The sequence below is a fragment of the Eptatretus burgeri genome, chromosome 1 (genome assembly GCF_056783735.1).
Source record: "Eptatretus burgeri isolate ZD-2024b chromosome 1, Ebu_testis_v1, whole genome shotgun sequence".
Classification (NCBI taxonomy): domain Eukaryota; kingdom Metazoa; phylum Chordata; class Myxini; order Myxiniformes; family Myxinidae; genus Eptatretus; species Eptatretus burgeri.
Window position 1 is genome coordinate 116,610,671 of NC_140961.1, and position 27,352 is coordinate 116,638,022.

The window sequence follows — 27,352 nt, forward strand, 5'->3', positions numbered from 1 at the left end:
TCTCGGCCCCAGGCCTACCTCATTCTTGAGGGTATTTCTTTTCCTTGGTTTTGGGTATGTGTTGTCGGCGCCGTCTGTGAAGTAGAATTGTATAAGTGTTGCCGTGTGCTCGGTAGTCGGTATTAGCTCTGCACTGTGTTTTCACTTTTATGTTTGCTTTTTGTGTAAATGGAATTGTGTTTTCTTTTTTTTGTGTGCTTTTGGTGGAATTGTATTTGTGTGCCTCCCGTGTGCCGCGAATAAATGTGCTTTATTGTTGAACTGTTTCCCGCTTCGCTTCGTCTTTTCCTCCATTGAATCCCCATCTTGCTTCACGTAAAGGGTTGGTAGTGGGCTGAATACGCCCGATAATTAATCGAACCGTCGAGGTCGACGATAACACCGCTCGGTTATTCTGATAGTACGGAACGGGTCGCTTAAGTGGCCCGTGTCCGAAGTCGACCTGCGGCGAGGTGCGATCGCCCGGTCTACCCTCCGCGTGGGTACTTAGGTAGTTCGAATTTGGCGAGCAACCCTATCCCACGCGGGGGCTGATTGGCTCGATCGCGGTGAGACCGAAAGGTCCACCCGTGACTGGTTCCCGGCGTTAGTCCGAGAGGGTCACGACTGGATTGTCCGTCCGGTGGGCGACGTGCCGCGATTCGAGTTACGTGGCCGCCGCACGCCGGCGGGCGCGAAGACCGCAACAATATATATATATATATATTTTTTTCCATTATACTGGGGTTTCTTAATGTGATGAAGACGATGCACTAGATTTATAAGCTGGAATTGGATGACAACGTGGCTTCAAGATTTTCAACCCATCGACGGCCGCATTTATTCCCGTTCAGTTGCCATCGTTAAACTGCTGTCCGGTAAGTGCTGCCGTCTATCCAAAAAATATGAACTCAAGTCAGGGAGTACTCATTGCATCAAACACTGAACATAAACACAACTGAATAAATAGTATAGCTCAGAACATCAGCAATGGTTGTCATGTTTTAAAAATCAGCGTGGAAGGAGGGGAACGATGAGCGCCAGAGCTCTGCCAACATGATGTAGCCCGATTGGCTCTTTCCCGGACTGAACACGCCCTCTTAGACTCTCAATTATGTCTGAAATCCAACATACTTCCCAGACTGAACACGCCGTCTTAGACTCTCAATTGTGTCTGAAATCCAACATACTTCCCAGACTGAACACGCCCTCTTAGACTCTCAATTGTGTCTGAAATCCAACGTACTTCCCAGACTGAACACGCCGTCTTAGACTGTCAATTTGTGTCTGAAATCCAACGTACATATTAAAAACACCTGAAAATAAGTTGCAATAGGCCTACGTCCAGATAACATCAAAGGCTATAATCTGAAGGTAGGGGGAACCAGGGAACGGGTATCAGGCATCCCTTCATTGCCCGGATTCTCTTCTTTTCTTTGTTCTTCGAAAGCGCGGTGTCCGACAATAGATTCTGTACCTTGAATGCGTGCGTGTTAACTCTTCAAATTAAAGAGGTGTTTGATTGTCGGATGCACCCAAACAACTGCCGTTCATTAAATTGTCAATATCAACCACCATCGTTACCTGTGTTGTGTGTTGCGTGTGTGATCTTCAAATTCATGCGTCCAAGCGGTGTTCGATCGTCGGATGTGCGCCAAAAAGTGCCGTTCATTGAAATTTGCATTCTGATTCTCGGTCACCCTCCACGGCTCCTGTTCAGTCTAGGGCTCGGCCTATATCATGTTAAACTTGCCCCATCAGCCACCAACCTTCCAATCACACTACAGAGGATGCAATTTGCAGTCAGATTCGCATACTCGATGCCCATAAACAAATCCCATGGCTAAACATTTGACAAACTCGGAATATACCTCCCACCACCCACCCCCCCCCCCCCCGTGTTCTCCCATGGCCAACTCTATGTTGCATTTTCACATGCAAGAGGTTACTCCTATATATCTATGAAAGTGGACAATAATTCCTCACAAGGACTATTCAGCAATAAGACACTCACCCCAAATGTCATCTACAGCCTACAGAGAGGTCCTTTAGAAAACTAAGGACAGGTAACTATAGTGCATCACATCCCGAATGACACCCTCACCAGCTTCCCATAACATCAACTATTATACGGGTATATGCTAGTTGTAAATAAATACCCCTATTTATTCAATGTATCAGCTTGTTTTGTGTTTCTTTCATTGGTTCGACATGAAGCGTGATATTAGTTAAAGCTGTTACGGCCCTAAGGGGACATTTGGACCGACTGTTCTTGGCGATTAAACTGCTTCGAATCGCACACGGAACGAGCGCGCTCAGCAGCTCGTTTTCGTACAAGTTTCGTCGAGGGTGAAGTTCCCCGGTAGTGGACCATGTGGGTATTTAGGTAAATTGAAATTGGCGATCGACCCTTCCCCACGTGGTCCATCCATTGGCGAATTTCGGTCCGATCGAGGACCTGCCGACTCCGGATTTATCCGGGGCGACGATCTGAATTCCGGGCGATCGGTCGAGACGACTTGCGGCTCCATCCAGCGGACGGACCGCGGCCGACGTCCCGGCCCGCAACAGTATAACCAACAAAGTTTGTTTAATTGAATATATATTCAGTGCAGAGTCCACCTCCTTCCACAATCTTATTGGTTTATCGTTCTGATATTGCAGTTGTCAAGGAGGGTGATGGAAGTTTTCATCATGTAAACAAATGCAATGGAGGATAGATTTTACATGGTGTAATGCACCAATTCAATTGTCTGTCCTCTTCCTTTAAATGTCCATCTTTGCGATTGTGATTATGAACAGTTTCTTTCATTCTCTATTTTGGGTGAGATACGACACATTACAATGAAAGTCAGGACGTCACACTTTGCAGGAAGGAAGTTAAATGTTTCCATAAATGCAAAGGTAATAAACAGTTGTAGTTATTTATACTTTGCACTTCGAGGAATGTTTGCTACCACTCGCAAAATATTGTTACACCGGGTCATCAGGTTTGTTTCATATGACTGACAACTTTAATTTCGTCCTCTTTTCAACAAAAAAAGATATACGAGAGTTTCCTTGTAAGCCTTTACTTGTAAAAAAAATATAAATAAATAAATTAATATCATGAATTTAAGGACACGGCATAATATACAATCATACAGAAATTTACTCAAATCAAAATGAAGAACTTGGATTAATCTTAAGATCCACCATTTTGAAATATATAAAATGTAAAACACAATCAAACCAAAGGCAAAATGATAAAAAATAGTTAAAACACGGATAATGATCGATCAGAGAACCAAACCAGAGATAAAAACCATAATAATCCATCTGCATGCCACATGTACCCAGAGGAATGAGTGCTTAAAATTTTTAAAAAGGAAGGGGAGGGGGACAAGAGCAAAGAAAAGTCATCGGGATAAATCGCATTTTTTTTTTTGGCGACATAATATGTAGATGACTCAAGTATATTGGAATGCTTGTTGAATCTTGTCTGTCGACGGAAATCTCTCCTGACTTCGTGAATACATTCCGCCACAATCGCACACACTTCCATCACAGCCAAATCGCACAGCTACTCGTAGATCATTCAGAAGGAATGCTCAGCGTTTCATCAATTCCTAAATCATATCGGTGCCGGGGGGGGGGGGGGGGGGATGCAATGCTGAAGCACAGTTGAAGAAACATATTGTGTAAGCAACTTGAAGGGTGCTCTCATATCTTATGAACATTTTCATCTTTCGCTGTTGTGCTTGCAATAATGGCTCCACAGCCAAAGTACAGTTCAATATTTTTTTTTTAAAGGCTTCTGGCCTTTCTGCTGCATGTCTCAGATTTGAGGTTTGCTGGAGGCACTTCTTCCTCAGCCAGCATCTCTGTTGTTAAGGAATGCAGGCTGGACCAAAAGCTCAAGCAGCAAAAGGACCAGGCAGCCAGGACCTCAAAACCTTAAACAGTTTCAGTCTCCAAGAATGCTCTGTAAGGTTTTTCCCACGTTATCCAAGCATGGTGGCAGAAGAACAGGTGAAGGTTCTGCAGAAGACCTCTGCAAAACAAATTAGACGGTGAAAGTTTTGGTGCATTCTGCCTGATGCACAATCAGGATGCAATTTATTTTCTCCAGACTATCCACAGCACACTCTAAACATTATTGCCATGTAAATGAAACGGATTACCTGTCAAATGGATTATGCTCAGAGCCATGAGAGCGGAGGTACGTGACACGGTTCCAGGACATCGTTTCCCATGTAGTTGCACCGGTTGCAGCGAGATGCAAATGGAATGCAAGTAGTAAACCAGAGGGCAGGGCTGCAACCGCACCTACTATCATTACTATCAGGAGACCTCCATTACAGGCTAACCAACTGTGTGATGGAGAAGAAGGCACAAATCCAGACCTGTGAAGAAATGAAGAATTATACGTGGGAAAAAAGTATGTCGTCACCGACATTAAATATCGTAGAACAGAAATGTGCTGAGAAGTGCAGTGGCAAATATTACTCAGATGTCCAGAGTATCCTGCTTGCTCGTTTGTTTCGTTTTTTGTTTAAAAACCCAAACTTTTCCTCTTACCTGGAAACATGATTTAGTACAACCTATTTTAAAGAAGGGTGATCGTTCAAACCCTTCTCCCTACTGTCCCATTGCTCTGACTTCTACTGTTTCCAAAGTCTTTGAATTCCCATTTCTTCAAGCATCTTGAATCTCACAGTCTTCTATCTGACCATCAATATGGCTTTCGCAAGGCAAGATCTACAGGTGATATCCTTTCTTACAATGCCAATGTCTGGGCCTCTTCTTTGGGGAATCCTTTGTTGTCGGTCTTGATATCTGAAAAGCCTTTGACAGAGTTTGGCATCGGGGTCTGATATCCAAGCTTTCCCTCTTTCGGCTTTCCTCCTTCACTCTTCTTTCTCATATCAAGCTCTCTCCCCATAATTGTTGATGGTTAAAAATCTCCCCACCCCCCCCCTTCCCTATCAACAGCGGTGTACCTCAGGGTTCCTTGCTGTCTCAGCACTCTTCCTTCTTTTTATCAACGACTTTCTTTCTTCCACAAACAACCAAATGCACTCAAATGCTGATGACTCAACATTACATTCCTCCATGTCTTTCCCATCTGCCCCATCTTCCCTCACTCGATATACATATCGTTTCATCACAGCCACCTCTTTAAATTTGGATTTGGACAAGATCTCCCAGTGAGGCAAAATGCAATCAAGTTAAGTTTAATGCTTCAAAAACTCAATTTCTTCCTATCTATCTCACTCTCTCACTCTCTCACTCCTCTTAATTCTCCAATCTCCTTTGAAAGCTCTACAATTACACCATGTGATATAATAAGCCTACTATGTATTACTCCAACATCAAATATATCCAGGAATCTACACATTACACAAATAGCTAAGTCTGCCTTGAATACATTAGGAGTCCTGTTCAGATGTTGAAGATTCTTCTCCTCTGAACAGTTGCTCCAACGACATAAAGGATTGATTTGTCCTTGTATGGAGTACTACTCTCACATCTGGGGAGGTTCCAGCTCCACATACTTACTGGACAGAATTGAATACAAAGTTATTCGACTTGTCAACTCTACCAATGTGACCTCAAAACTCGACCCGCTCAAATCACGCTGCATAGTAGGCTCTCTTTCTCTTTCCTGCAGATATTGCTTCGGTTTCTGCTCGCAAGAACTTGCTGCTTGTGTACCTCCACCATTAGCAAGACCAAGGAATACTCAACAAGCCACTACATCACATGATTATTGTGTGACCATTGGCAACTTAAGGGTGGGCCATTACGATGTTTGTTTCTTCCTCTCCACTGCCAAACTCTGGAACTCTTTTCCTCCTCATGTCTTCCCAAACACTTTTGACCTTCCCCTTTTCAAAGAGCAGATTTTTTACTTCCTAAAAAAAAAAAAACTTCGACTATTCTCGAGCTCTTTCCTTACAATTTTCTGTCAATGCAGTTCTTTTATTTTGAGGTTTGGCCTCGATGAGGACTATTTAGTCTGCGACTGAAGCCTTCAACATAAAAAAACAAGTCTTCCTTACATTATCATTGGTTATTGTGTTGTGTATGTGGCACCAAAGGGCAAGTTGCTATAATCAATTACAAGTCAGAAGCCTGAGCAGAAACAGCTGTTTTTCCCCTGAAATTATAGGTTGTTAACAATGTAATTGGAGAATGTTCATGCTCTAGCAACATTTAATATCGAAAACAGTAGAAGCTAGAACGGTATTCGGTCGAGTGATTACCTCCACCAGGCTGAACAGTTCACATTTTGTTTCCCACTGATAGGCCTGATCTGGATCCAGACCTGAACCAAAATCAAAATGGCTTGTTCTTGTCACCTACCAAACTCATTTTGTCACAAGTCATCCACAACTTTTTGAAATATCAAGCTATTTATTGTTTTTGCCCCGATCTCAAATGGTGAAGAATCACTTACAAAAAAAAAAAATAATAATAATAATCGTCGTATCCTCACCAAAATTTAATCAATTCTTTCTCTTCACACACCCAACGCATTGAAACAGCCGCATGGTTAAAGGAATAAAACAACCTCAGCACACTGCGGATACGTCGAGCATGCACAGTACGCCTCCGCTTGGGAGTTTATTCTCTGGTGGTTTCGCGTCGCCCGTTCGGGAGGCCCAGTCCCCTCCAAATTGGCTGTCAGGAGGGGGGATGAATCCAGACTCCGCTACAATGTCGTGCAGTGTTGAGAAGTATGATGCAAAAATAAGACTGTCGTCCTTTGTTACAAACCAAGCAAGTGCTAGGGCCCAGGTGGCTGTGACGAGCTGAAAGGTCAAGAAGAACACGAAGAGTGCATGGTTTCCTTCACCCACACACGTGTCCAGCCAAGGGCAGTGATGGTCAAATCGTCGCACACAGTGCCCGCATTCCATGCAGTGCCTCGCACGCAGGGGTTGCTGCAATCAGTATTGTTCAGTTTCTTCATCATAATCGTAATCATAAACACAATCATCTCCGCTTATCCCATCCTGAACTGTTTTGATAACGAAAGCATTTGCTGCTGTACTTATAAAAGGGAGGATGTGGGGGTGATTGGTAGGGGTATTTTAGCCTGTAAAAAAAAAAAAATTATATTAAAAAAAAAATCAACAAAAATGGGATGGGGGTTTGTTTGCAGCATATGGATTTGACTTTTTTTAATGTTGAAGGCTACAGGCACAGACTCATCGTCCTGATTGAGGCCTGGGTGGTTTGCCGTGGCCTTCCCAGCAGCAGTTAGGGCAGGGATTTGGAATTTGTTGGGCATGGTGCCCGCGATAGCTTGTCTTCTCTTCGCGAAGGACACACTGGGACCATTAATGTCCATGGCCTTGCTTACCTTAGATTTAGCAAATACATTATGAACCTATTGCACGTTCACCACAACTCTCTCACCCAAGTCCAGAATCTTCTCCTGTAACATCGTCACAATTGACTCATTCTCAAGTTTGAAATCATGAAAAATCAAATAATCTCCAACTTAAAAAAACAACCATAAAAAAACATCATTGCGTCTCAGATAGGTATGAACTTTAAAACAACAGGTTTATACCTTGGTCCTATGACAGGAAATGCATTCAACATTATGGTATTGTTGGATCCCAGTGATCATGAGGTATGAACCTCAGCACCCCATAATAATGCAACTTCTCCATGGAAGAATAGATTTCCCTACCAGGATTTCACAGTGACCACAGCGTCGTCTGCGTAGAGAGTGCGTCACCGTCTTCGAGGAAGTAGTAGTTGCGCTAGAATCTCCATCACAAATCAGCTCTTCCTCCTCCTGGACAAGTCAGGGACAACTGCTAAGGAATAATATGCTCAAAATGATCAAGCAAACCATCACGTAGCGGATCAGTAGATTGGAATTCAGGAATCTAAACACACTACCTGCTGAAATCGGTGAAATTGAAAAGCTCAGAAACATGTCTACCCAATAACTTTCTGATAAGGTATGGACCATTTGTGCTTGTTAAATACTTATTCTGGCTTCAACCACATGGGTAGGAGGTCATGCCACTGCTATTCTCAGATCAACTGTTATTGATGCCTTACCCCCAAGCGAGCTGGTAGTCATTTTGCCAAAACTGCGGGTTTGAACTCGGGACCCGAAGAAAAATTTTACAATCACAAAACCTCTGCAGTGTTGGCAAGCAAGACCAAATATGATTACAGGATGTCCCAAAAAAATTTCAGGTGGACAATGCGTCCTGGAAAACCGCTTTGTGGAAATATCAGCACTTTAAATTGCTCATGGAAGGTGGGACAAAACGCACATTCCGATGTTAGTTTCATGAACAACAACAACAACAAAAAAATAATAATAATACAAATTGATGCACATGACCTGACCTTGGGTATCCCCAACATGTTTCCAAAATTTGGTGGGGATTCGTCCAGGGGTGTGGAATTGTATAGAAATCAAAGAAAAGGCTTCACACATCTAGCTTTTTATATTTATGTATTTATATATAGAGTCATGCGCCGCATTACGACGTTTCAGTCAACGACAGACCGCATATACAATGGTGGTCCCATAAGATTATAATGGAGCTGAAAAATTCCGATCGCCTGGTGATGTCGTAGCCCTGCCAGTCGTATAAAAGTACAGTATAGCACATACAATAATGTACATTACATAATACTTGATAATAAACTATGTTATGGTTTATGTATTTACTATACTGTACTTTTTATCGTTATTTTAGAGTGTACTCTTTCTACTTATTTAAAAAAAAAAGTTTGCTGTAAAACAGTATGCCGTGTTACGCAGCAACCTCCTACATGTCGTGTTTACCGCGTCTCTTGATTGCATCATTTTTTTGTGTGCTTGATTTAATCTCGTGTTGTTTTGTTCATCATGGCCCCTAAGTGTTCATGAAAGTTTTTTTTAATAATTAAAAAGTTTATAAAGTAAAGAAAAGTTATAGTCAGCGAAGGTTAATTTATTATTGAAGAAAGAAAAATATTTGATTTATAAATTTAGTGTTGCCAAAGTGTCGTGCTTATAAAATCTGCAGTAGTGTACAGAAATGTCCTTGGCCTTCACATTCATTAACTCACCAAGAGCAACTTCCAGTCCTGCAAGCTCCATTCATGGTAAGTGCCCTTTACAGGTGCACCATTTTTTATCTTTTATACCATATTTTTACTGTACCTTTTCGATGTTTAGATACACAAATACCATTGTGTTACAATTGCCTACAGCATTCAGTACAGTAACATGCTGTACAGGTTTGTAACAGGAGCAATAGGCTATACCATATAGCCGAGGAGTGTAGTTGGCTATACCATCTCGGTTTATGTAAGACACTCTATGATGTTCGCACAATGACGAAATCGCTTAACGACGCATTTCTCAGAACGTATCCCCGTCGTTAAGCGGTGCGTGTGTGTGTGTGCGTGTGTGTGTGTGCGTGTGTGTGTGTGTGTGTGTGTGTGTGTTTATATATATATATATATATATATATATATATATATATATATATATATATACATATATATATATACATATATATACATATATATATATACATATATATATACTGAAACGCAAAAGAAACTTACCACTTTTTAAACCTTCAAATATCAACAATAACACTGCGTGTCGTAAATTTGTGGACAATAGTGTCCTCACTGTCAAACAAAACGGTCACGGATGGTCACTTGAACCTTCAATGGTCACTTCATAGCACAGCTGTTGAACAGCCATTTTGACTGTCAGTGATTATCCAAGGGGTACGGGATGATTTTAATGAGCTGCATGTGATGCCTTGATATTGGCTTTAAAAAGGCCAGTGCAAAATGGGCATTTCAATCACCATGCCACGATTGTCAAGGGATCAACAGCAGTGTGCCTTGGGCATACTGCAAGGCGGATCGAGCTACCGTGAGGTGGCACGTCACCTTGGCTGTTCACACCAGACGATATCAGCCCTGGTGGACAGAGACACCCTCCACAACTCTGCAGATGACAGACCTCGATCAGGGAGGCCAAGAGTCACCACTGCAAGGCAGGACAGGCAGATGGTCCTAAGTCAGATGGCTTCAGACATTGAGGACTAAGTGGGACAGAATCCAGCAGCAATCCATCCAAAGACTGGTAGGCAGTATGCGCCGACGATGCACTCACTGCCTGCATCCAAAACAATGGCCACACACACTATTGAAAGGGGACTGACATAGCACCCTGTGCTGTTCTGTACTGAAGAACAAACTTATGAGATGGTGTATCTTGGTCAAAAACTTGACATGTCATCAATAAAATGCCAATGTTTCAATTAGCCATTGTTGGTTTGTTTTATTTTGAACTGTTACAATTTTATTACATTTCAAACAAGTGGTAAGTTTCTTTTGCATTTGAGTATATATATATATATATATATATATATATATATATATATATATATATATATATATATATATATATATATATTAGTGGGGTATGTTTACACATTGTAAGCAATAACACACCATTGTCTCAGGTCACTCACCTGCATTTGTTTTTTTTCCATTTCCTTTATTTATTTATATTTTTATTTATGTACGCTTTCCGAAGGTTCTGTGATTTTTCTCGGTGTATCTGCTTCAATGTCTGTCGGCATGCCAAATTACCATGCTTCCCCACCATCTCAGGTCGCTCACCTGCATTTAAAAAAAAAATGTTTTAACCCCTGCCTGTTTGGTTGTGGACGGATCCGGATCAAATTTTGTGGGCAGGTTGGGTGTGTGACAAGAACGAACTGATTAGATTTTGGTGACGATCCGGATCCAGATACGAGAATTTTTTAAGTGATTCTTCACCATTGAGAGATAGGACGAAACCGATATATTGCACGATATCTCAAAAAGTTGTGGATGGATTCAGACAAAACTTGATGGGCAGGTTGGGTGTGCATGCCTGGTGTTGGCTTTAAGGTGAGGGTGGTGGGCTTGGGATCCAGAGTTCAGATCCCACTTATCTGTTGAATTAATACCAGGTGGGGTTGACTCTGCCCATCATCCTTCCGAGGTCGGCAAAATGAGTGCCAAAAATAATTATACGACTAAAACCTGTGAGTGGTGTGAGTGCTTTTATAGTTTCCCATTCAGCCTTTGCTGCACATCCTGGGAGTGATAAGCCCCACCTACCACGCAGGGACATTATCTCTCGCTTCACCATGCACACCTGGAGCCATTAATTGAATGCGGTCAGGAGCAATGATGCTGTAAAATCCGTTCTCCGACCTGAACCAAACGACGTTTCTGCATGAGTCGGGGCCTATCACTCCTGGGACATGCAGCAAGGGTTGTATGGGAGACAATTCCGGTGCTTGCACCACTCACAGTTTGGAGTGATATCGTGATTGGTGTATAACCGTAAGGTTTCAGGCACAAGTGGATGGAAACTTGCTGTGTTGCCGTGTTGATGCCCTAATAAGGGCAAAACCAGTCGGTAACTGCAATTTCATTCACTTGTGACAGCATCTCACATGTATAATTACATTTAACATCGTAATTTGTTGTGAGATGCTCTCTTCTGGGAGCCGCAGATGTAGCCTTGCGTCGTGATGGTGACATCACGGTATTAGGTTTAGTATGGGGGAGTAAATGAATGGGTAAAGAGGGAAGTTTTGAGGGGGCAAAGGAGTTTTTATTTTTGTATACCTTGTTGAGGCTCGTATGAGAGCTAACACACAATGCACAGCAAGGGGGGGGGGCATGAGACAAGAGGGGTGGGGGTGGGACGGATAAAACAGTGGGGAACAGAGACATTAGGAGATCTGTGGAATGGAGAGGGATGGGGCGGGGAACATGGGGAATACAAAATGGACATTACAGGGACTTTCAGGAAGGAAAGCAGGGAATTTGAAGGAGGCGGGCAAAGGGTGGATTAACGGGGGTAGAAAAGATCAAGAATTTGTATGGTGGATGATAAAAGGTGGTGGTAAACAGCTGTTTTGAAGGCCTGTCGGGAAGAATGGGATTGAATGGAGTGAGGGAGTTTATTCCAAAGGCGGAAAAAAAAGAGGAGTGAAAGAGTGAAGGTGAGCAGTGATTCGTGATTTTGGTAGTTTTACCAGAAGGGAGTTGTTGGCCGACCTTGAGTGCCCTGCGGAAATGTGGTGGGGAGAAATCGCAGAGAGAACAGGGGAGGGCAGGACTGGGGAGGAGACGGTAGAAGACAGAAAGACCATCAATCAGCCTGTGGTGAGAGAGTGAGAGGCCCAAGGACTCGGCCTAATCGCGGGAGATGCCAATGATCCGAAATGCCTTGGTTTCCACAGCATGATGCTGAGAAAGGTGGGAGGCAGGAGCACCAGCTCAGAGGGGAGAGCAGTACTCCATCAGGCTGCGGACGAAAGCTTTAAGTGGTCAGGAGCTCAAGTGGGCCGAGGAAGGACTTTGCACGACGGAGGATTCCCAGTCGGCACGACGGAGTTAAAGGAATTGAGAGCGAGTTGTGTCTGTGTGAAGCAGTTGTGTACGTGTGACACTTCCTTCGAATGAGATGTATTAAAACGGACCGCTTCTGAGTTGGCTCAACATTAAATGTTTTCATGCATTACTTTCTTTTCAACACCAACCAACATACAGCACACACAAACTATTCAATTCAGCTTGTAAACTTTTGCATTTAAATATTTATATTCCCAATGCAGAATAGAAAGTAATATAAAACGACCGAAATTCTCCACGGGACGACAGTGAGTGTAAGGGGTGGTCGTGGGTTGAAGTACGACCTTAAACAAGGAAATGAGACCATTTGGCCTGGCATTGCCGTGTCACAATGGTCTTGATGTTGTTTTGATAAATAAAGTCGAAATAACCTGATGTTGATCAGGTGATCCAACTTTTAAATAATAACCTTTGAAGAGTATTCTTCATCAACTTGAACAAAGCCCGGATCCTTCAGCGACACGGCAAAGAACAATGCAAGTGAAAAGATGACCAGAAAGACGAAGACAATGGGAGCACCAAGTCGGCCACTTTCCATCGCGTGCTGTAGATCTGCGTCAGAGACAAACTCAATTCACTTTTTGTACTTGCTGTCAAATGATGAAAACACCATCATAACAGACAACGGCATCCGCATCTTAAATAGTGTTACACCACCCCAATCGCTCCTCCATGAGCCTCGATTCTTGTAAACACTCCCATAAATAAATAAACTAAACAACATTGTTGTAAATTGTTATTTTGTGACCATATGGGGTTAATTTAGTCACGTGAGCTCCGGGGAGTACCGGAGTATTGCCGTGAAGATTAACGTCATCATTAGAAGTGTAATTGATTCTTTTGTTGTCATTGCAAGAGATGATCACGTGACTGAGAGCATGAACTGTATTGTTTTATGGATATTTGGTAAAACGTTCCCTTCATTATTCGACATGCTCAGGACAACGTGCAAAGATGGTCTTCACCAGAGAGCCATCATTTTTTATGAACACGTTCATGGAGAACTTGTACATTTGGACCATTTAAAGCGATTTGTTTTTTTTTTTTTTCTGGATGAAGCTGTGATGCCTGCAGAGTAGTGAAGAGCTTCTGTGTTAACCATATTAGCTGTGTATGACAGTTGTTTTGCACTATACGAGGAGGTAGGTAGGTTTTCCATATTGTTGGCATGAAGCCACTTTAATTGTTGTCAAAATGTTCGTCATGATTAGTGATGGATAATACACTGGCTGAGGATGATTATCAGACTATGTGCAGTTTGAGCTTCCAAATTATGTTCAGTTATTGAAATCCAAAACTTTCAGTTGAACAGTACTTGGGCAAAATTTCACGCCGTCTCAACCAATCAAATTTTCTGCACTCTCAGGGCAGCGTAACAGCAACATTCGGGCAAAATAGCAGCGTCTAACGATGCAACCACAGAACTAACCTTGTCCTCGAGAACTGTGTTTAAGTGCAGAGTAGTCGGTTTCTTAAAGATCGTTCCAAAAACGTCAGTTTCTCGGGGGAAATTGGCAGAAAGTTCAGCTCTGGACCATTCCGTTTGACCCATCAGCTTCATACGATTACCATCGCGACTTATTCAAAGTTCACAAACAAAGCTAATAAAGATAATGCACGGAAACACAAAGCTGGAGTTTAAAAGACCCTTCTCATGACTGCGTGGGGTAAGGTGTTCTATGAACTCTCCAGTTTGTAATGTTTATACCATCGCAATCATTTGTGAAACACCACCAGATACAGTAATTTACATTTAATTTTAAGCTTTGAATCAATGTACATGTATACCCTTCTGTCGAAGCTCGATGAAAGACCATCTGATTATTCTTCCATGCCCAGATCCTGGGGTGTCATTATTATAATAAACAATATCATTGTTAGGATTTGTGTAATCCTAACATTACTACACGATCTGTAGGATTTGTGCTCATTTCAAAACCCTCCACCCCCAGTCCTTAAAGAAAACAAAAAAACCCAATGTGTTCTATCGCTTGCAGCAATTGTGCTGAAATAAATCTATCGACTCAAAAAAACAACTAGAGTTTTCAGAACAAGTTACCCCTGGCAGAGTTCAAGTATATACTTCAATTTAAATAACACTAGTGCGTGCCCGTATGTGCAAAAAAAACAAACAAACAAAAAACTTTAAAACCGCTTGCCAGAAACAATCACACAGGCCGTTCCTTTGCTCTCGCGTGCCCATACATGCATGGCCGTACGTGCAAACCATAAAAAAAACTTTCAAACAACCACACAGGCTATGGCATGTGTGGCTGTTTCTGGCAAGCGGTTTTAAAGTTTTTTTTGTTTGTTTTTTTTTCATTTCTGGAAGGGCCGTTCCTTCGCTGTCGTAAACGACGACTGGGTTGAGGCATTGTGTTTAAGAAAATCGAGAAAGTACAGAAATCGAGAAAGAAAGAATACAGCAAGTCGATAAATCGAGAAAGAACACAGTAAGTCATCACTGTCCGGAAGTTCGCATATCGCAGTTACGATTATTCGCAATTTAGTTTTAATGGCCAATTATTTCCTTGACTGATTTAACAGAGTGCAGTTTTCTGCTGGAAAATGTTTTTGAATAGTTATCTAAACTGCCTAATAAAACCTCATGTGGACCAGATGGTATTTCATCATCATTATTGAAAAAGTTGGCTTTTGAACTCGCTTATCCCCCGTCATTATTTGAATAGAGTTTATACACCTTAAAATACCCTTTATTTGGAGCAAAGTAAATGTTATTCGAAAAAAAAAAAAAAAAAAAAAAAGATTATCCATCATGTGTATAATTATCGGCCTATCAATCTTACGTGTGTCGCATGTAAAGTTAAGGAAACAGTGCTGGAACACTTGGGAGCTAAACAAAATGATGGTTCATGAACAGCATGGCTTTATCAAGAAGATATCTACGGTATTGCAATTATTACTTGGTCTCAATGAATGGACTATGGAGGTAGACAAGAGAAAAAATCTGTGGGCATCGTGTCTTTGGATTTTGCAAAGGTTTTCAATGCTGTATCCCATAATAAGCTTCTCAATATTGGTTCTAACTTTCATATTCGTGGGAAAATTGCAAGTTGGATAGAAGTCCTTTTCACAAATCATACGCAAAGAGTTGTGGTTAGCAACGATTACTCTGGCAAAGTGATCAGTAAAATATGAGGTTCCTCAGAGATGAACATGTTGACCGCTTAAAGGATTTTGGGGTCATTACGAGTCGTGATTTGGCAATTACTAACCATTGTACGATTATTGCAAAAAAGGCTAGTATTCCCATGAATCGTTTGTTTAGATCCTTCGTAACCCAGGAAATGGGATTGTTGAAAAAATGTTTCAATATTCTTGTACGACCTACATTGGAATATGCATTACAAGTCTGGTCACCACATTTTATTAACGATATTAAACGAATCGAGTCGGAACAAAGGCAGTTCTCACGCAGAATACCTGCACTTACACATAAACATTTGGGCCTTACACATCAAGAACGTTTAGAACACCTAAATCAAGATTCCTTACAGTTACGCAGACGGAGGGCTGATCTTAATTTTGTTGACAAATTTTTGTTGGGGTATGTAAACATTAATTTCAGAGATATCTTTCAGTTTAATCGTACCCAAACAAGGTCAAATGGGTTTCCTTTATTTCAAGTCTTATGCACTTCATAGAGTAAGACAATCGGTGTTTGATATTCGAACTGTTAAAATATGGAATAGTTTAGATGAGGGTTTTGTAAAAGTCATAAATGGTTAATTGCTAACTTGAAGATAATAAGTCACCTGAGACTGCTGTCTGCTTGGTCAGGTATTGATGACTCGTAATATTCATGTTTTGTACGAATGTGATTTTTGGTGTGTGGGTATATGCCATCTTTGTATGACAAGTCCTTTCTTTTTACAAGGAACAAGTAGCTCCGACACAGGTGGAGGCCATTCAGCCCATCATGCCTGCATGAACACCACACTAACGCATCAGCACAAGATCCAAGGAAGAAAATGCCAAAAAAAAAGATATTTTAATTAATGAAATGATTTTTTTGTAGTTTTTTGTTATTATTTTGTTTTTTATTTTTATTTTGTAATTTTACTATATCTCTTATAATACCAAGCTTGCACACTAAAAACTCGGCTCGCCGTCACATGATCCCTATGAAATTGCTGTGGCACTTTGCGGATATGCCGACAATGTTTGGGAAGTCTTGGCGTTCCATAGTACCACTTGCATTTTGCACAATGCGTATTTTTGTCATTCCCCGTGTACGGTCTGTCGTCTGCTACCAGCTATGTTGTACTGCTATCCCGTGCATGTGCACGGGTATCGCTAGTATATATATATATATATATATATATATATTATACATGTGTGTGTTCCTTTTCTTCTCCTCGGGGAGGGGGCATGGGCTTGGTTAACAACACACATCAACCACACAACCCCCCCCCATAACAAGACCCCCACCAACAGCACTCCGTACACAATCACCCAGCAATACTCAAAGTACTGAAAAGTCTTATCAATATCCCCATACCCCTCTATCTCCATAACTTGCAGGTACCAATCCAATTCGAATTTAAATTTATCTACTGTTTCTGCTGGCACTCCCTTTCCAGGGAGACCATTCCATACATTAACTACTCTCTGAGTGAAAGTCCCCTGCCTTACTACCGTCTGAACTCTCCTCTCCTTTACTCTCAGGCTACGACCCCTGGTTCTATCACCGTCTACTCTGTTGAATAATTAATCTGCACTTATTTTATCTTCACCTTTCATTATCTTAAACATCTCCATAATATCTCCTCGTAACCGCCTCCTTTCGAGTGAATAAATCCCTGTCTCCTTCAGCCACTCCTCATAACTGAGTCTAACTAGGTCCAGAATCGATCGAGTAGCCCTACGCTGAACCCTCTCAATGGCATCTATGTCCTTCCGGAACTGTGGAGACCAAAACTGTACACAATATTCCAGATGTGGCCCTCACTAAATTATTGTACAATGTAAGCACCACCTCTCTTGATTTATACTTGATCCACCTCCTTATACAGCCGAAAACCCCCTTTGCTCTACCTGTGGCTGCCTGGCACTGTGCTGCCTGCTTACCTCCCGTATATATTACCACCCCAGATCCTTCTCCTGTGTGATGTGCTCCAAAATTACCCCTTACCTCCTGTAATCTCTATTTACATTGTTCTTTCCCATTCCCAACGCCTTACACTTGCTCAGGTTAAATTACATCTGCCAGTCTTTTGCCCAATCTATACAAGCATCAATACTTCCCTGTATCTGATCATCACCCCCTCTCCTAAATCGTTGTTGTAACTAATGAAGAGTAATGGTCCGAGCACTGATCCCTGAGGTTCCCCACAACTTACATCCTCCTACGGGGTTGTTAGTTACATTTTGATTTTGTTTTTGTTGTTGCATGGAGGGGAATGTGAATAAACGAAATGGAAACAATCCCTTTCGCCGTTTACGCAGTGACGTGAGTTACCATGTTAGAAAGCCGTGGTGTTTGAACGTCACGGATGAATTGTACGTGGAGCTCGCAACGCGATGAGGTGTCGCGTAATCCGGTGCAGAATGTGAAGATGTCCGTGTGATCCGTTTCGTTGTGCGCGATGTACACAAACCCACCGGTATCGTAGATAAAGAGCGCCAGCGTGACGGCGAAAGTGAGCACCGTGTGGAAAACGTGCATCACGTGCTTCCGTGACAAGCATTTGAAGCGATACTCTGAGAATAGCGCCATGTTCGCTGCGGGGAAAGTTTACGGAAATAAAATAACACGCGAAACAACGGGAACAATATCACTTCCTGATCAGGCTACGAATTCTGTTATTGGTGGAAACGGCAGCCAATCAGTGCAGACCCTCACTGTGACGCAGTCTGCTATTGGTGGAAACGGCAGCCAATCGGTGCAGACCTTCACTGTGACGCAGTCTGCTATTGGTGGAAACGGTAGCCAATCGGTGCAGACCTTCACTGTGACGCAGTCTGCTATTGGTGGAAACGGCAGCCAATCGGTGCAGATCCTCACTGTGACGCATTCTCCTATTGGTGGAAACGGAAGCCAATCGGTGCAGACCAAAGATCGTAAAGCCGAACAAGATAGCCCATTCGTGCGAAACAGTGACGTATCCACGGACTTCTTATAATAACCTGGACCAGCAATGCCATCTACTCGCAGCAGTGAGAACTGAAGTCACCGGAAATGGCTCAGCGGCCATGTTGCGTTGCCACTCGCTCTTCGCGCGCAATTCAAAAAACCTGTAGATGCATTAAGAGTTTTAATTATTTTGACCCGGTAAACGTAAAAATGCCACAGTGCGTGGCGTTCGGATGCAATAAGTCTGGGAAGAGCTCCACATGCACCTTTCATCGGTAAGAATGTGATTATTGATGCTTTTTTTTTCTCTTTCAATCGTCAATCTATTTTTAGAGTAATATGGAATAGGCAAAGCCTAGAAGCGAACGTAGAATTGTTCTTACATTCGCTTCTGACTTTACCTATAACGTGTTCACAACTGTATACTTGCCAACTATACCGTGGTACATGTAAGCGCCGCACAGCTGATGATTTTGACGCAATTTCCGGTTACTTCGGCCTTGATTTGGGATCAGCGATCAAATAATGTAAATCACGATTAAAAAAATATTTTTTGATGATGCGGGAGATATCTTTATTAAAATTAACTTTGGGAAAAAAATAATTGAATAAATAAACGATCACTTCTGGTCAAGAATAAAATAAATTAAAAGTTCCGGAAAGAGTTTCAAAATCACTCCCGGTAATGTTAAATATAAAATAAACACTTCCTGTCATGCAAAAAAAATCACTTTCGGAAGCATAAAATTAACTTTGGGGAAAAAGAAATTATTGAATAAATAAATAAACACTTCCGGTCATGATCTCCCGGCATGCATCATTCCCCATGACAAAAACCGGAAACAAAAAAAATACCAGAAGCAAAAAAAAAAACCGGAAGCAAAATGGTCATAGCCAACGACACAGATTCACAATTGCCAGGGTATTGTGTTGTTTTTGTTGTTTCCTATTCTCTCATGTGCACGCGTCAAGTAATATTCACAAGATAGAAATAAAACCCAATCGTGTTTATACACCGCACAGCGTTTAACAACAACCGGAAGCAAAAGGTCGTATCCAACGACACGTATTCGAAATAGCCGGGGGTATAGTGTTGTTGTTGTTTCCTATTCTCTCACGTGCACGCGTTAAGTATGAAGCTCACTGTGTTCGCTATTATTTTAAGAAGTTACAATTTAAACGCTAAACGCCATTATAACAATCCAAATGATGGCAAAGTACAGTCGATAATTTGAAAGAAAATGTTAAAAAACGATATTATCCAGAAATACGCCGGAAATGAGTTTTCCAGGCATCGAGAATTCAATTTTTCTCCGGAGAGTCATTCCCCCCATCGACCGCCGTGGCTGCGTAAATAGTTGGGCGGGAAGCTCACAATATTTGTCCATTTGGGGGCACAGGCCCTCCCTATTCCGAGGGTCCTGGCTCCGCGGTCCACCTAACCCGATGTTACCCCCAGAATCATTTTGCTTCCTACGCGCCTTGGGGTTAGGGGGTCGTATCTATCTTGATATCAGAAATCTACCTCCACTGACGCCAATTGTAGTACCCATCCTTCCATCCCTTCAAATGCCAATAATCGAAAACGTCATTCGGATCTTTTTTCTCCAGATTCCCTAAGGATGAAAAGTTGTGCAGACAATGGTGCCAGGCACAGAGAAGGGAACACTTTACACCAATGCCGGGGTGACATTACTTTGTAGTGAACACTTCCTGAACTCTGACTTTGACAGTACGGGCCAGACGAAACGGCTTAAACAAGGCGTCATACCAAGCGTCTTCAAATTTCCACCTCATCTCCAGAAGGATGGTATACACGATTTATTACAATGGTCTCCACTAAAAAAATACATATTTATTTGATACAAATATTTATTTGACACATATTAAATTGTTTTGAATCAATAAAAAGGTTTAGAATTGATTTTGGGTGCGAATACCCGGAAAAATGACCTCCTTTGTTGCCAAGATTTTTCTATGAATTTCTGTACGATTCTGACTGTGTCAGACAATGCAGGTCGTTTTGTATTAGTGCCCAAAAAATTTATTCTAACACATTAATTTTATGAATTCATCCACATTCAAAATGTTTATAAAATGAATAGATTCCCGTGGAAATCAAATTTAGCTCAAATTTTCAAACTTCATGGACATCCTGTATATATGCAATTAAAATAAATGGAATCCTGAATCAGAGTGCTCCAATTGTGATTCTAATCAAGCGGTTCGCACCGTATTGAATTTACCACTAAAATTTCCGTGAATTATCAGTTTTCTGTTCACCAGTTAATTCGAAATTTCGATCCGATATTAATCATGTAATTTTCTACACAGAAACCGATACATCGGAAACCACCGGTTGACAGACACCTGGCCCCAGAGCCAAAATTCACAGCTGCGCCAGATTCACCACCAAGGCCGTCGACTTCAGCAGACCACACGTACTGCGCCGATCCGAGTCCCAGTAAAATGAAACTGAAGCTGGGTACGGCAACCGAGACCATTGAGAACCTTCAGGAAAAAACTGAAGGTTACGCAGCAGAAAACGCGAAGATTGAAGAAAAAGGTAGAGAAATTAAGCTCTGTCGTTGAAGAACTAAAAAACAAAGGGATGGTTTCGGAAAATTGTGTCGACATACTGAATTCGACATTTTCTGGGGTACCACTGGCTTCTTCCTGACGCAACCCTGGTCACTCACCTCACTCCCTTGAAATTCAGGTAGTTTCAACTCTTCGCGGCAGAACTCAATTGCATCCGCGACACGAACTCAGCGTTTGAGCAGCCGTATTAACTTTCATTATATTTGTCTTCCATTCGATATGTTTCCGACTAAGTTTGTTTGCCAACCGCAGTCCTTCCTGTTTCTGCAGTTCATACAAGTTTTCTATATATTTCCAGATAACCCTCTGAGAACTGTCTCTCATCGTCTTCAGTGTGCCGAGGCAATTCCTTGCAAGCTTTAACATATGACACATGTTGAGGAATGCCCAAGAGAGCTTGTGAGGATCTGCTGGGTGAGGGAACGACGAATTCATATTATCCGGGTTGATACTTGCACCCAACTCTTTCAACATTGTCAAATGCGCTGAAGGCCCGTCACAGGTAAGCGAGATGACATCAACTCCAATCTCGTGTAGCTTTAGTAAACACTAAGACACAACATTGGCCTGTTCTTTACCAGTCAAACCATTGATGAAGAAGTGGGCGACTGGAACTTTCCAATGATCATTCACCGCGACCAACATAATTACTAAAGCGTTTTTAGCAAGTGGCGCGGTATCGTCCAGATTACCTGCTCCAATGTCCACATATCCTAGCACCTTGTCACCAGACATCTCTACTGATTCCATCAGTGACATTTTGTCCAACATTAGGGCACATAGCGTACTCCTATCCTCTTTAAATCTCGCCTCCAATGCGTCAAATACTACCTGGTTGAATCCCGGTGATCCGTCTATGGCACTGTACCAGGTTCGGATCGTTGAAGGACTCGGTAGAGCGAGATCGAATACCTCGCGTACAGAGCCGTAGGCCTTCGCAGAATATAAATTTAGCTTGAGGGCGAATGACTTGATCACAGTATCGTATCCTTGCCTGGATTTCTTTCCGCTCGCCGGATTCTTTAATACTCGACTCATTCGTACTCTGGTGCCTCATTGTGTTCTGGGCAATTCCGCAGTTAGTAACGTTACATTTTAGGGACATTCTCATTATTTAGATAAGAGTCCTTTCTCTATCTGTGGATGTAAAGTCTCATTAATGTCACCAGAGATCAACCTAGTCTAGACGTAGAACAGAGCAAAGAATGAAATCATTTCATGAAACATTCTAGAAGAAAGAACTGCTTTTAATGCCGGTTAGTAACGTCCTTTTTTGTAACGTTACTAACCGGCATTAAAAGCAGTTCTTTCTTCTAGAATGTTTCATGAAATGATTTCATTCTTTGCTCTGTTCTACGTCTAGACTAGGTTGATCTCTGGTGACATTAATGAGACTTTACATCCACAGATAGAGAAAGGACTCTTATCTAAATAATGAGAATGTCCCTAAAATGTAACGTTACTAACTGCGGAATTGCCCATCTACATTTCCTGACAGAGGTGCTGTATACTGAAGACACTGCTCCTCATGTGAAACAACAACAACAGTCTTGTTTTATGATTGCTGCATAATGGTTATGTTTCCATCCTCCATGAAGAACTTAAGTGCAGTTTTGAAATTTGGTGATCTCAAGGCATGTCTGAAATCTTTAGGACGTAACTGGTCTGCACCTGTGATGTGAAATGATCCATCATTTGCACCTCTTGCCTGTTGCTCAACACTCTTTATGCTTTTCACATAACTGTCACAGACAAAGTGCACTTTCCTTTCCTTTGGACTGCATATGATCTTCAGGACCATCTCTGCTACATTCCCAAATCTGAGGCAAGTCAGAGGGCAGTGACTGGATTATGAACATGGCATCATGAATGACCGTATCAACTGTTGTTACCTCTTTGTGTGTAATCAAATCTTCGAGGTATTTGGAGAGTGTGTACTTTGGTGTCTTCTTCACTGTGCCAAAAATACTGACCAAAGAGAGGGGAACCGGGGTTAGTGGAAAGGAAAACACCTTTGCGAGCTCAATCTTTCCGGTACAAGCAAGATAGACTAGTCTGCCCAGCAGGTCCCGTGTTGTCTTCAGCTCAACAACCTTTTCATCTTTACCTCGTATTTTGCTCATGATAGCAACACTGGCAAAGTTTGTCACTTTTCTTCTTTTCAGTGGTTTTTCAAACCTTGAAGAATCCTTCAAGCATTCCTGGAGGAACTCATCTTTCCACTTCTCCCCCAAAGCAAAGAGATTTTGCATGGTCTCTTTTACTTCATCCAGCATTTTCTTGCCATCTGCGAGACAGTACAAATTGGTGTCTTCGATCAGGGAGTTACCAAAGGGATTCATTGTAGTGTCAATCATTTTAGAAATACTTTCCAAGTCTCTTTGAAATCTCTCCACTTTTGACTTTTGTAGTTCATGGCTTGGATTGGTATCCTTGTTTAAAGCTGCTTTTTCAAACAGATGTCTGACTATGGTGCTTCTAGCTGATCAAGTAACTGTCCACCGCCTGGTTGCGCCTTGACTCTGATGGAAAGCAGTGATTCCAGTTTGTCGCGAGGCTGCATCTACATTGATCGTGCTCTCTAGTGCTTGATCCACTGGTTGTCTGGAAAAGGAATTGGATGACAATCTTACTGATAAACCACCTTGTTCAAGTTGTTGCCTAATGCCAGGATGGGTGCTGTCCATGTTCAACAGTCTGAGATAGTATAAGCACATGTAACGTGCATAATTGTGACGATTTGCAGCAAAGTAAATGTCTATCATTTTCCCAAGTAAGAAGATGAAAAGATTCACATCATTTGTTCGCACAGCTCTACTGAACAGCATGGAGATGTCACTGGTGGCCAAAAACTGAACAAAGCGATTGGCCAATTGGTTACTTCTTCATTATATATTTATCATATATATTTATATGTCATGATTATCATGAACAGAACATAATATTATGTAATACAATTCAAACGATGTGCACACCTTCAGAACATCCAAACGCAGACCAATAGAAATTGACCAAATATCGTCATGATTTGACCGGAAAGGGTTAAAATGGTCATTGTGCCGTCCCTCATTGTGTCATTGAACCTCTGCATACTCATTGGTCATTTATTCGTCAATATATGAGCCATATCATGAATAAATCACACAAAAATCAAAATTTTGACCATATTTCGACTTCGGTTTCACCGTCCGCAGTTCACCAAAATACCTTTTTCTCAACATTGTGCTCACTAATCTGCTAATGAATAGTATCGCAACGTACCTCTGTTATCACTAGTTCTTTTGATAGTTTATACATATCATTCACTTGATAATTCAACGAGATGTACCTCAAAATGTAACCCTACCCCCTAATGAAACGGAAGGTTACTCTTTCCGACATCTGTAAATTTGGATGCATGATTTTGTAAACACATGCCACAAATCCTACTGTAGAGGTAGGTTGAGGTAGTCTTCCCATATGACTATAGTAACCATGGTATCCACTAATATAAACATTTTCTCTCTTTCAGATGTGATGTTGCTGAAGAGCCACAAGATGATATATTCAATGCAATATAGCTGATTCTGTATAAAAAAAAAACATACTTTTATGTTTTTCCCTGTTATGTTTTTCAGATGCAGCAGAACATCTGACAAGAACAGAAAGGGTCATCGGTAGTTTGTAGACACTAGATTGGAACTCCAGCATACTATCCCTCTCTTGTACCCAGTGACGGCTAATTGCGTATTCTGCTATCGCTAACAAATGCTTCCACATTCTAATACATCACCTTGTCAACATCGAAATGGAGTCAGCCACAAAACCTGTATTTCCACCAGAGAAAGTTGCGAGAGTAGACACTGACTATTCCTTGTGTATTATTTGCCAAACAAAAAGTGCCGCAACATTAGTTCAGAGTGCCAGTGCTTCCGAGAAGATATTACTCTGTATCAGAGAGCGAGCTAAGTACGGTGACAGAGACTATCCCGAAATCAGTCGGCGACTTGGAAATGTCTCCAGCCAGAATCTGCATCATGGCACAGGAAATGTCAGCAGAATACCGTTCATGCTGGAATGCTCAACAGAGCAAAAGGACACTACGAGAAACGATTATCATCCAAAGGAATCCATGATGAAAAATCTTCTCAGGCCTCAACTACATTTACACGCTCTCATTCAACCCCATACAAGAGTGACCTGTGTTTCTTCTGTGATCTTGGAGCAACGCGTACTAATTCACTACATGTACTCGCCACTGGAAATGCAAGTGTTTCTCTTAAGGAAGCCATTGCAAAAAGTGGAGAAGAACAGCTTCGTGTGAAGCTCAATACTTTAATAAACCCCACAGACGCGCATGCCATTGATGTTCAATCCCACAAGCGATGTTGGGCAATTCATGTAACAAATGTTTGGCGTGTCAAGAAATCATCACAAGTTCCTCAAGCCATTATTGTAGTTGAGGTTGCAGCAGAAATTGAGTTCCTGAGCCTCGCAGAAGGCATGATGTTGGATGGAAAGATCCTCAACATGGCAGAACTGCAATCTCTGGACAAGCCAGACCACATCAAGAACTGCAGAGAGCAAGCAGAGCACTTTACGACACGGATCTTGCAGAAATAGAGGAAAGGTGATGAAATTCACTTGGTTTTTGACTGATATGATGTTTCCTCTTCTTTGAAGACAGCCACTCGTGATAGACGGCAAGGCAGCCAGCCGTGGTATCCTATCACATCACAGACACTACAAACATAGCCAAGGTGTCGATGAAGCAATTACTGGCGAGTGTGAAGACGAAGATGGCATTAACTGGTTATCTTGCTGCGAAGATTTTGGAAAGAGCAAATGCCATGGGGAAGCACATGGTCGTGGCATGGGGATCACAGTGCAAAGCAACTCATACAAACATGGCATACCTCCAAAGTGACCAAGAGGAAGCAGACACTAAGCTCCTCTTGCGCGCTGTCGATGCAACCAGTCGTGGCGCATCCAGTATTGCCATCCACTCCCCAGACACCGATGTCTTCATTCTGGCACTTCAGCGGTATCCAGTCTTATGCAGGAACACAACTTTTGTTCCAGGGACAGGACAAAAGCGCCGCACTGTTCTCCTCCAAACGATTTACTGATCTCTGCGACCGATTCAAGTTGCAGGTTTGCCGGGACTCCATGCTCTGAGTGGAGCAGCAACACCGGAGGTTTCGCCGGAAAAGGCAAAATGGCTTTCTGGAAGGTTTTCCAACATGCCAGTGATGAGGTCATGACTGCACTTGGATCCCTGGGAACAACATCACACTCGAGTACTGACACACTGAACTCCATCGAAATGTTCATCTGCTCGGTGTATGCCCCTCAAACACTGCTCACCAAGATAGACAAGCTCAGATGGTGGATGTTTTCACAGAAACAATGCCAGTCCGAGAAACTCCCTCCAACACGTGATGCCCTCGAACAAGCCATCAGTCGTGCCCACTTCCAAGCCATCGTGTGGTTCAATGACACGACACCAAACCCACAGATTCCATCACCACAAAACTATGGCTGGAAACTTGAGGAGGAAAAATGGGTTCCAGTCATGACCACTCAACTCCCAGCACCAAAGTCTGTTATTCATTTCGTGAAATGCAACAGTTCCAAGTTGAGATGTCAAACAGCACGATGCACCTGCGTGAAAGCAGGACTCAACTGCACAGCACAGACATGTGTGGATGTTCCAGTCTGGAATTCGCACCACTCAACCGATGACGACGAGGACGAAGTACCAGACGAACACGATAACGATGATGGCAGCGACGAGCTCTTTGGATGAGAGCCGACTGCCATGGGACTTATGCATACGTATGAACTCGGGGGTAGGGTTACATTTTGAGGTATATCTCGTTGAATTATCAAGTGAATGATATGTATAAAATATCAAAAGAACAAGTGATAACATAGGTACGTTGCGGTACTATTCATTAGCAGATTGGTGAGCACAATGTTGAGAAAAAGGTATTTTGGTAAACTGCGGACGGTGAAACCGAAGTCGAAATATGGTCAAAATTGTGATTTTTGTGTGATTTATTCATGATATGGCTCATATATTGACGAATAAATGACCTATGAGTATGCAGATGTTCATGCTGGTCAATTTGATACCAAATATGACCAAATTGGTGGTATATGGAGGGGTCAGGGTGACATGATGTCACTTTTTAAGCGGCGTAAAATAGTCCTTCTTCAAAAAATGTTCAATGTGTTCAAAAT

The 27,352-nt window shown here is 42.1% G+C and overlaps 2 protein-coding genes across 5 annotated transcripts; one reads left to right on the forward strand and one right to left on the reverse strand.

Annotated features, from left to right (window-relative positions):
* Positions 1 to 3,034: 3,034 nt before the first annotated feature.
* ZDHHC12 (zDHHC palmitoyltransferase 12) lies at positions 3,035 to 18,258 on the reverse strand. Its single transcript, XM_085895993.1, has 6 exons — positions 18,055 to 18,258; positions 12,839 to 12,981; positions 7,667 to 7,774; positions 6,742 to 6,908; positions 4,143 to 4,364; positions 3,035 to 4,012 (listed from the first exon to the last, which is right to left on the reverse strand). Exons 1-6 carry the CDS (start codon positions 18,167 to 18,169, stop codon positions 3,916 to 3,918), a joined length of 852 nt encoding a protein of 283 aa, XP_085752119.1. The 5' UTR covers positions 18,170 to 18,258; the 3' UTR covers positions 3,035 to 3,915.
* Positions 18,232 to 27,214, forward strand: LOC147035251 (uncharacterized). 4 transcript variants are annotated; one of them, XR_015061881.1, is made up of 4 exons: positions 18,233 to 18,801; positions 20,861 to 21,245; positions 21,426 to 21,629; positions 24,745 to 27,214. XR_015061881.1 is itself a non-coding variant. In XM_085896005.1 (3 exons), the coding sequence occupies exons 1-3, from the start codon at positions 18,787 to 18,789 to the stop codon at positions 24,792 to 24,794; spliced, it is 297 nt and encodes a 98-aa protein (XP_085752131.1). In that variant the 5' UTR covers positions 18,234 to 18,786; the 3' UTR covers positions 24,795 to 27,214. The 4 variants fall into 4 exon arrangements, 1 of the variants encoding a protein (XP_085752131.1); XR_015061875.1 differs by having other exon boundaries at positions 18,236 to 18,801; positions 20,861 to 21,092; XM_085896005.1 differs by lacking the exon at positions 21,426 to 21,629 and having other exon boundaries at positions 18,234 to 18,801; positions 20,861 to 21,092.
* The last annotated feature ends 138 nt before the right edge of the window (positions 27,215 to 27,352 follow it).

What these genes read in the sequence shown, in the direction of transcription:
- ZDHHC12 (XM_085895993.1), bottom strand. Translation starts at nt 18,169, where the DNA reads ATGGCGCTATTCTCAGAGTATCGCTTCAAATGCTTGTCACGGAAGCAC. An exon ending in GCTCTTTATCTACGATACCG is followed by an intron (nt 12,982 to 18,054) that starts GTGGGTTTGTGT and finishes TCTCTGACGCAG; the next exon opens with ATCTACAGCACGCGATGGAA. An exon ending in TGGGCCCTAGCACTTGCTTG is followed by an intron (nt 4,365 to 6,741) that starts GTTTGTAACAAA and finishes ATTTCTTCACAG; the next exon opens with GTCTGGATTTGTGCCTTCTT.
- LOC147035251 (XM_085896005.1), top strand. An exon ending in CGCGAAGATTGAAGAAAAAG is followed by an intron (nt 21,093 to 24,744) that starts GTAGAGAAATTA and finishes TATGTTTTTCAG; the next exon opens with ATGCAGCAGAACATCTGACA.